This window comes from Gymnodraco acuticeps, unplaced genomic scaffold (assembly GCF_902827175.1).
Source record: "Gymnodraco acuticeps unplaced genomic scaffold, fGymAcu1.1, whole genome shotgun sequence".
Taxonomy (NCBI): Eukaryota; Metazoa; Chordata; class Actinopteri; order Perciformes; family Bathydraconidae; genus Gymnodraco; species Gymnodraco acuticeps.
The window spans coordinates 458,104-468,546 of record NW_022990055.1 but is presented as its reverse complement, the minus strand read 5'-3'; the positions used below and the strand labels follow the sequence as shown (position 1 = coordinate 468,546).

Genomic DNA, 10,443 nt, shown 5'->3' with positions numbered 1-10,443 from the left:
GGCCACGGAAAGATAGAGAGAGAGAGAGAGAGAAGAGAGAGAGAGAGAGAGGAGGAGAGAGAGAGAGGAGGAGAGAGAGAAGAGATGGACGACGAGTAGTAGAGAGAGATCTAGGAATGAGAGAGAGATAGCAGACGATGAGAGAGAGAGAGCTGAGAGAGAGCGCTCGCGAGAGCGCCGCGCGAGAGAGAGAGAGAGATAAGCGAGGAAACAAATAAGGAAATTAGTATGTATTTGCGATAAGTGTGCGTCTTTACGCAATGCTGTTGGCCTTGCTGTTTGATATATATATTGTGCCGCAGGCCCTAGCACGTGACGGTGTTGTGTGCCCTCCCATGAAAATCATATGCCCTCCCTTTAGATTTGTTCTAGCGCCGGGTCTGGCTCTCCATGAACTCCATGCCAGACTTTTTTGCAGGTGGTGCTGTGGTGTTCACGGGTAGGTTATCGGAAGAGCTTTCCTCCAGTGGCCGTTTCATGGCGTGTCCCGGACTGGCAAAAAGCGCGTTGCTCCACATCTTTCTGTTGTCCAGAGATGGAGCCCAGTAGCTGCGAAGCGATGATTCATTGTTATGTCCGCTAACGGACATGATTTGAGACATTTGACAGCCCAGGTAGTTGACGCCAATGTACTCTTTTCGTTGCGACTTTTTTCCAACGCACTCAGTCAGTTGAAACAGCCGCAAATCTTTCGTTGGTTTTGTGGTCTGTGTCCATGTCCAACCATTCATCAATACTGAGGCCCCCCCAACAAATCAAAATTAACTTTAAAATCTGACATTTTGTAGCTAACGATTTTCCAACGAGAGACAATGTAACAGTGTAACGGCTGTGTGTCGCTATGGAAACCACTACTTCTTCGCTGCTTTCTTGTTCCAGTTCGAAAAGCAAACTGCAGGCAGTTTACTTTTCGGCCCAACGGTATACTGTTTTTCTCAGACGCGGAGGGATACTGACTTGTTGTGAAAAGGCACGTTCTATTTGATCGTTGTTTGATCGTGGAATCAAACACGCCTATTGACCAATCAGAGAGCTTGCTCACACCTATGTGTTATAGAATATGAGTTATTAATTATTTTATTAATTTGTTTTTGTTTTGTTTTGGGAGTGATGCCTAAGTTGATTACATATTATCAAATTGAATAATTCAATGTATATATATACGACAGTGCCATAGCTAAATGTGTTAGTTGACGTCCAAAGTTGTGTTTTGCTCCGCTCACCGGTCCCTCACAGCGGGCAGAGCTGCAGGTGCTGATCTCTCTCTCTCTCGCGTCCGGTTATACTTCACTCGTGTTTATGTCCAAATCCATCAGATCTAGCTAGTTCTAGCCAATGATATGGCTGCTGCCCCTCCCTACACGCAGATGACGCAGACTCAAACCTCATCTTTGGCCCAAATGCGCTCCGCAGCCGTTGCGAGGTTCCGGCGCTAACAGTTCATGAGCGTGCTCCCCCGCCCCCTGTCAATACTCGCGACACATGAGTGGCCAGCCTAAACAACAATAAGCGCTGCTTGGCAACCGTGTGTGGCGGCAAAGTACATAGACATTTTGACAGGAGAGATTTAGTTTTGCCGGTATTCAACATATTTTACCAGTCATAGTCCGGTAATTATTTACACTCTAAGAAGAGTCCTACACAACAGACATGGCGTCAAAAAGGAGTAATGTGTGGAAATATTTCGACCAGGTTAGTGATTGCGATGTAGAGGTCAAACTATGCTAAATTAGGAGGGAGTGTGTTGGGGCACCACTGATGGTGATGAAAGCTGGTTCGAGGGGCCCCCACAGACTCTAGAATCGCCACTGTCGATGGGGATCAAAGCTGTCCGGTCTCACATGCTAAGTCATAGCCAGAAAGCCGCGGTGTTTAAGTCCCGACTCTCCCGATGACCAATCCGTGCCTCCCCTGACTGCACGTTGCTGACACACACCGACTCTCTGCACGGAGGAGCAGCGGAGTCCGGCGATGCTGCTCCTCCAAGGAAGAGACACACAGCCGTTTCTCAATGTCTAGGAGGCTTGCTTGGTAGCACATGTATGCTGGGCATTTAAACAGTGATTCTGCGCCACTCGATGACTTAGTATGCTTGAAATAGTGGCTCTGGAGCAGCTTTACTCGACATTGAGAAACGGGGGGTGTTTCGAGAACGAGAAAAGTCTTAACCTGAATATCGTTCTTTGTAAACATATGACAAATGTGCGAGGGTGATGACGTCAGAACATCGCCCTATGTCCCGGGGCTGTGTATTGGTCGAATACTGGTTTCTAATGGTTTCTGAGGAGTTGTACTGGAATAAAAGAGCACAGAGTACAGAAGCAACAAAGCAGCATACTGCATTAAACCTGACCTTCACAGAGAGGTTGAAGTTCATGTGGAGAGGAGGCTTCAGTAGTCCGTCTGTTTTATCTCTTGGGAACAATGCCTAAATCACATTTCTAATAAACCTTGCATTGGGTTGGTCTCACAATTCATTCTCTTGTGCTTTGCTCTATCTGAATTATGATAAGGAGTTATCACAAACGGTTTAGTTGTGCTATCTTACAATCAATATAGTAGAATAGAATAGTTTAATGTCATTATACATGTACAATGGGATAATGCTTCTCCCTTTCAAGGGTGCCATCAAAACAACAACAAAACATCACAACATAAGACAACAAAATACACGCAGCATACATACTTAGGAATAAGGGATAAAGGAATAAAGAGTAAAGTGCATTAATTATTTCCAGGAGTATACAAATAAAATCTGTAATGTAATAAATAATAATAATAGTGTGTATTTATAATAATAATAATAGTAATGATATGTATATGTACAGAGTCACATTGATTCACATGATTTCAGGTGTTAACAGCAATGATGGCTCTTGGGACTCTTTGAGTCAGTTTGTTTTGGATGTGATACACCTGTAGCGCCTGCCGGAGGGCAGCAGGTTGAACAGGTGAAAGCCGGGGTGTGAGCTGTCCTTGATAATGTGTTTGGCTCTACTGAGGCAGCGGGAGGTGTAGATGTCCATCAGGGAGGGGAGAGGGCAGCCGATGATCCTCTGTGCTGCTTTTACGACTCTCTGGAGCCTCATCCTGTCGGCCTCAGTGCAGCTGGCATACCACACTGTGATGCAGTATGTCAATAGGCTCTCGATGGTAGAGCGGTAGAATGTCACCAGCAGCTTAGTGGCCAAGTTGTTCTTCCTGAGCACCCTTAGTAAATGTGAGGTAAAGTGTGTCGCCAATGTAAGCGGTTAGAACTCCAAGTGGCGATGAGGTCTTAAAATGTATGGAAAGGGTCTTGAAAAAGGTCTTAAAAGGTCTTACATTTGACTTCAGGATTCCTGCATATATCCTGATGAAGTTTTGTACTGACGTTGTGTTTCAGTTGACGGAGTGGTGAGCTCTCTGTGGAGCAGCAGGATGGAGGAGCTGTCTAAATCCTGGGAGAGAAGAATGGCCAACAAACAGACGCTGTTCTCAGCAAAGAGGTGTGTTCACAAACCTGCACACTCTTTTGTGTTCACCAATCTATAATTACCAGTCACTATTGTGATTGTTTGAATCACATATTGACTGATACATCTCAAAATCACGTGACTTTGAGCAACTTTGTTATTGTACTAAAGCTCATCTAAACAGGTTGACTTTGTTCTCACACTCACATTTTACACTTTAAAATAATGAATTAAAGAGACAGAAATAAATATAAAAAAGGGGACATTTGTATTTATTTACTTTTTAACTTGTGCTTTTTCCTATTTTGAGTCTCCCTTCACAGAGATAAAGCGATTTGTTTCCCCATCCTTTTTTTGACCAATTGAACGGATTCTTCCTCTGTTTCTCCTCCAGCATGGCTAAAGGATTCATGTCACTGCTCGCATTCCTGGCCATCTTCATCGTGTCAGTGTGCGATCCCCAGGTAAATGATGCACAGACACTCACATGCTAACAGAAGTGATGAGGAGATGAAGGGTGATGAAGATGAAGTGCTCACTGTGTTCCTTCCTCCTCTCTTCAGAGTTTTATCATCATGTTGGAGAAAGTGGTCTCGTTCTCCCTGAACACTGAGGTGGGACTGTTCATCTTCATCATGCTCAGAGAGTCCAGAGAGGACAGATTCAAGTGAGGAACGCTGTCTTGTATTATGTGTTTTGCACACTTTCCTGTAGTGTGTTCTGGTTTGTGTGCATGTCAATGGTCTGCAAAAGCTCAAATCCATGTGTTCCCTCCAGAGGGGGTTTCTCTCCCACACACGAGCTGCTGTTCTTTTCAACTGTTATTAGATTTAGATTGCAGCTGTAGGCTTGTGTAATACAAACATTGAAATACATGCAGAGGGTTGTAAAATCAAGTCAACATTTGTTTTTAAAAAGAAGGTTGATGTTGTAGTGCCGAGAAATCATTTCCAAAACATGTTTTTAACAAATATTCGGCTTCATTCCAAACTTATAGGTGTTAAACCAAAACATGATTTTAACAAAATATATAAAAAGCTCCTGCCTGAGAGTGACGCCCCCGATCACTTATTGAGGAGAGAGAGTAGTTACGTAGGAATAGTGAATAGACGGTCTTCCTGGTTGAACTTACGCTGAGCTCCATTTGTTGAGTTTCATTGAGACGTCATTTATTCTTTGTGATTCCAAATATACTTTGCTGCTATCCTTTAGAAATAACTCTTCATTCTTCATTACTTTCCCAATTCACCTTCTTCATTTCACTGCTCTAAACATTCAACATGTATTGCTACAATTTATGTGAATAATTATAACTGTAGGGAAATACAATAATTATGGGGAGAATAGAGACGTGTTTATACGTCCCTTCCAATCAATGCATGATATTAAAGTGACACTGTGTAGCTGAGGCAGAAATAGCAAACAAAGCGTTAACAGTAATCAAAGCCGAATCATTATTTCAATCTAAATGGAGCTTGTGTTTTTTCTCTTAGTTCAAAATAAGTAATATTTCTTCAGGAAACCAGAACATTATCCAGCTGTAAGATAACTAGTAAATATAAATAATAAATCAAATCTATTCACAGTTTTCCTCCAACGCAACATTTCAACTAATGGAAATATTCTCGATATGTTGTGGATGGTACTTTATACTTAAAGTGGACCCCTCATGCTATATTTGAATACTATATTATAGGGCCATACCTATATAAAACATGTCTGCAAAGTTTTTTTTCAAAATACCAAACAGATCATGCATTTTAGCCATGCTTCATTTCGCTCTATTTGCTCTTTTCCAGCCCTGTTTTTGCAAGGGCTGAATCTGTGAGAAGTCTTCTTCTCTGCTTTTGATGCAGACTACAGCGCCACCTACAGGCCTGGCATATGTACTACAGTGTCTCCAGCGCTTTCGAACGGCAATGACCGTGGCTGTCTCCTCCTGATAGGTGGACACAGAGACGTCAGAGATATTTCAAATCTGTATCAGTCTGTATCAGATCTGTTGCAGCCCCTTTTTTAGAGATTTGGGTATGGAGGAAAAGAGAGAGGGTTGTGTTTTCTGAGTTCCCTGGAACACCGGGGACACATATTCATGTATAAAAGACGTACAAAAGTGCATTTTGCATGATAGGCCCACTTTAAAATAAAAATGATTTGATATGATGTTTAACTCTCTCTCCCACCCCCTCCTCCCCCCAGACACATGGCGGTCCCCCTGCCGGTGGGGGAGTGTGTGTTCAGCCTCAGCTGGCTGCTGCCCACCTACTTCCTGTTTGCGGTGACCTACGACGTCCTGCAGACGGTGGCCGACGTGGCTCACTACATCGCCGTGTACAGCCACAGTCAGGACACCCCCCCACACAACGTGACGGGGGGGCTGACAGCAGCCAACGCCTCCATCCTGCTCTGATGAGGGGGGAGGGGGGGGGGTGAAGTGCCAACAAATCTGAAGCTTCGCAAAAAGTGCTTTTATATAATATGATACGATGTAGCCATTGTTTTGTCTTTGGGGCCATACTTTGAGTTTTTGCACTTTCCCATGGCATCTTTTCAAACATGCTTTATATATATGATGACAAAGCACACTTGTAAATATGACATACGTTTTATTGACGTTATATATCTTACACTATAGGTTGAATTACTGGCAATGCAGAGAATAACAAAGCATTTATTTAAATTACAATGTATGTTATGTTTAGTTTATTTATTATTATAAAATTATTCAATATAACCACTATAAATGTACCGTTTTGAATCACGCTTATCTTCTTTTATGCTAAAGCCACATGGTACGGCTTGAATCGACATGCATTGCATTGCTACACCGGCTCAGTGTAGGGAAACCCAAAGAGTTTGTCCTTTGGGGCCGTATGTAAGTTAAATCAAAAGTATTCCCAAACGTTTCTGCACAATGCACCGTTTCTATCCTGACTGTCACTGCGGATTGTTCTGCACTCCTCATGCGTTGCACACTGAGGCAGAAAGTCACAAGTTCTCTCAGGATTCATCATTCCTCTCTATTTATCCTCCCCACACAACTTAGAAAATCTCTAACCTACAAAAGTGACATCATTATTTTGTACAGCTAAATGATGTTCTTCATTCAGGCCTTATAATGTTCCAAGGCTGAGCCCATTGGGACCGGGAACCTGTGTTCGCCCTGACAAAACGGAAAGGTTGACTTTAATTCAATGTATTGTGTCAACAGGTTACACATAGTATTAGGTTAGTTAAAAGCAATAATATTGTGAACATAATGTATTTATTTAAACGTAATTGCTTTTAGCTAACCTAATACAGTGTACAATTGTTTTCTGGGGCCCGTATACTTTTTGTTTACGTCTCCTATTCACGTTATGACCGCCAGCTCTAAGGCGCTTCCACATTGCCGGTACTTCCTGGTTAAAGTGTAATTGCTATTACTTTGCATAGTGTCACCAGCTTTATCTACCTTTACTTGCCAAATACAGTTATTAAGCTTTTGAATGAAGTTTTATTAAGTTATAACAGTTTTTCAGGCCAGAAAATAACTATTTCTACATTTTGTGATTACTCTCACTAAATGAAAGGTAGACACAGGTCTGTACTAAAAGTCTAACAATAAGGTGTGAATAATCATTCAAATTTCAATTAGGAGAGCCACGAATTTGGCAATAGCTAGCTCGATAGCTAACATTCGCTAGATGGGAAGCTATGGTGAGTTAGTACACTCAGGGAGGTTTCATTTTGGAGATGCAAATCCAGATTGTTGCAACTTCCCTTTACATTAAGAAGAAGAATATTCCTGTAGCTCTATGAACATACAGTGAGAGTAAAGCATGCCTCTTTAGTTTCATTGTGTCACCAGCATGAGGGACGTTCAAGCTCTCATTCAATGTTTTATTGGTCATATTTTTTGTGTTTTCACGTGAATAAAACACAGATTGTCACTGACTACAGCATTTGTACGCACACTCAATAAAAACACAAAACTCTTTATCAAAATATATTTTATTCTGGACTTTTGTTCCACTGATCTGAGTTAAAATGATAACAGATGGATGTGATGGAAACATGGGGGAGACGCTGGCCGCCGACATGACTTTCTGCTGACAGAGAAAGGCTGAGTCAGCAACTTTGGCCACCCGACTAAACTGTGGCACAGACCGGAGGAGTGAGATACTTTCAGAACTGTTGGCTCAAGTGCTCTAAACACAGCGGAGAGAAACGGAACACAGGACTCTCAATAGGAACACATTTTGGAGAAATGTCGAAATTATTAGAGGCGGAAATTAAGTTAGTGTTTTTGGTGTCGTTAAAACCTCTGTACCTAAAGCTTAAACTTAGTCCAATTGAAGGTTAAAATCCAATTCAAATGTATGAGAACTAAAACATGTCATGATGGTGTGAGATGAGTTCACTTGTTTTCAGTCAAATATCACCAGAGAATAAATATTGTTCGACTCTGCCACTGCACAGGAAACATATTTTAGACTTCTAACAATCGGACAGGAACAAAAAGCCAATTAGAAATGTTCCCTTCAAATTTGCACAGAAAAATATTTTTCAAAAGAAATGTCTAAAGTGTTCTTGATCAAATAAGACACATACGAAAGTCCATATTCAACCAATGAAATGGTGTCTGCTTCCAGAGCAACCCTCTTCGTGACTGTAGCGAAAATAAAAGGGGAACCAGAAAAAGTCCCTAGAGTCTTTGCTTGATTGAAAAATTACAATTTTATTCAATTTAAAGAGTAACTTTTTTTCTGAATTGTCTTCTCTGTAGGCCGTCGTTTTCTGGGACAAAACTTCCTCCCAAAAAGATCCAAGCAAAAAAGAAAAGTAAAACATTTCTTTATTAAACATAGACACATTTAGTGGTAATCTGCTCCGGGACACGTGTTCCGCAGCGAGGCGCCTCAGATCCGCAGCTCAGGGTTTGCTATTTGAAATAGCATCAAAGTAACAAAACAAAACATTTAAAAATGTATAGAACATGTCAATTAACACCGCCAATAAATCATCAATTCACATTTTGTTTTCAAATCTACAAAGAAATTACAAAAATGTAACTTTAAATGTGTCTTTAAAAGAGTATAAAATGTGTTGTCAGTAAGGAACCTCGGAGAAAAACGTGAAGCAGAACCGAGAGTGAGCGAGGGCAGAGTCCGATGCATTGAATGCACCACATGTTTTCAATTATTTTACGTCACATCTCTAATGTCCTCCAGCGTGAACGCAGTGTCGTTGTTCCCCCACAATTTGACAAGTAGCTGTTTATAAAAAAGAATGTCCAAATATTGCTTTAGAGCTTGATTCTGAAGAGCAGCCTCGTGCCGGTGGGATTCAGGCTGTCATTTTGTATTTTTGAGTGTGATGTGAAGGCAGCTCAGTCACCCCCCCCCCCCCATGGATGTGCATGTTAATGAAACTGTCATGTATTTAGTCTTGGAGGCAGAGCTGTTCCACTAAAACAGGGCAGAGCCAGGAACACTTTTCCCAGAGTTCATAGCCACATGTGTCTAAATAGTATTCTCTGTTCTTTTTTTGTGTTGCTTTTTTGCTGACAACCCAATACGTCACCTTTGATTGGAAAATAGAGACACTACGACTGCCACTGATGATTCGACGTACGAAACTGTATCTGAGAATCTGTTGGCTGCGTTCACATGGAGATGTTCAGACTGACTTGACTTTTATATTGAGCAGCCAAAGGTATAAAACCGTGAATGTGTCCCCCTTGCTTGTAATTCATATCTGAACTTACGATGACATACACTAAAAACTGTCAGAAAACCGTCAATGTCGCAAAAACAGATCACAAAGTCAGTTTTCCTGGCCATCCACAGTTACATTCAACTTTAACTCCAAGTGTAAGGCGCCAGATATTTGAAATAAAAACGAATAACCATTTGAGAGTCCTTGTTTTCACTTGTTAGCCAATTGCAAACACACAGAGCAATAAAAAGTGTGTGGACGCTGCCAATCAGATGAAGAGCTTGAGTCCAGCTCCTTTGACTCTACCCTCTGTGGTTTTAGACGCTGAGAAGCTGCAAAAACATCCTCTTTTCCCAGCATACATCAGGGTATTCCATGGTTTGAGGCCTGAATCAAATTAGGTAAGAAGGTCAGCTGGAATCCTACTGGCTGGGGATGCAAACTCCACATTCAGATGAGTGGAGGTGAGCTTCCTGTGATGTCATGAGTCCAGAGAGAAGCATCTAGATCAGAGTGCACAGAGGAGCTGTTCTTAAAGCATCTAGATGGACGTCATGTGACAGGAGGATGTACAACATGAGCTACTGCATTCTGATGTAACCGTATGACCCATGAGTGAGTGTGTGTGTGTGTGTGTGTGTGTGTGTGTGTGTGTGTGTGTGTGTGTGTGTGTGTGTGTGTGTGCGTCCTTCTCCAATCCCCCTCCCCCCGAAGATAACAAATATAAAAACATTGAAACAAGAGATCAGAAATTTAAAAAAACTAAGTGCCGTCCTATTTTATGGTGGAGGAGTTCGATATGTCTGCACGATGAGATCCAACGAGTAACGAAGAGCAACACTTTTTTCATTGTTTTTCATTTTGATGACGATGAGCGATGGTTTAAAGATAAAAAAAAGCAAAAGAGCTTCCAAATGTCGGCACATATAGGGATCTGTAACTTTTTTTTGTCTATCAGTTTTTTTCTTTTTTTCACTGCGTCCCTTCTGCATCTCTGTGAGAGTCTCTGTGAGAGAGGGGCCGTCCGTCCCCCCGGGTCCCTCCGTCTGTTCACCCCTGTCTGGACCTGCTGTGTGGGCTGCTTCCTGTTCCTGTTTCCTGCTTCCTGTCTGTCGGTGGGCGGGGCCGTGAGCGTGAGCAGTTGGCAGGGCGAGGGCAGGGACAGTCATTTGGCTATGTACACATTCATGGTCGGTCCATGGCTTCCAACAAACAGCGGCGCTATTTCCGAAGGTCTAGTACACACACCTGGGACAGGGGGACAGGAGGACAGGAGGACAGGGTCAGA

The 10,443-nt window shown here is 42.2% G+C and overlaps 2 protein-coding genes across 4 annotated transcripts in view; one reads left to right on the top strand and one right to left on the bottom strand.

Annotated features, from left to right (window-relative positions):
- Positions 1-7,442, top strand: part of si:ch211-51h4.2 — a 96,912-nt gene extending 89,470 nt beyond the window's left edge. For both annotated transcript variants that reach the window (XM_034216012.1, XM_034216013.1), the window contains 4 exons: positions 3,386-3,488; positions 3,850-3,919; positions 4,019-4,122; positions 5,655-7,442. In XM_034216012.1, coding sequence (XP_034071903.1) covers positions 3,386-3,488; positions 3,850-3,919; positions 4,019-4,122; positions 5,655-5,865 — 488 coding nt within the window. In that variant the 3' untranslated portion in view covers positions 5,866-7,442. The remainder of the gene's footprint in view (positions 1-3,385; positions 3,489-3,849; positions 3,920-4,018; positions 4,123-5,654) is intronic.
- Positions 7,443-8,155: 713 nt separating this feature from the next.
- The window catches only part of LOC117545965 (F-box-like/WD repeat-containing protein TBL1XR1), a 74,276-nt gene continuing 71,988 nt past the window's right edge, over positions 8,156-10,443 (bottom strand). For both annotated transcript variants that reach the window (XM_034216014.1, XM_034216016.1), the window contains one exon: positions 8,156-10,403. In XM_034216014.1, the coding sequence (XP_034071905.1) occupies positions 10,377-10,403 (27 nt within the window). In that variant the 3' untranslated portion in view covers positions 8,156-10,376. The remainder of the gene's footprint in view (positions 10,404-10,443) is intronic.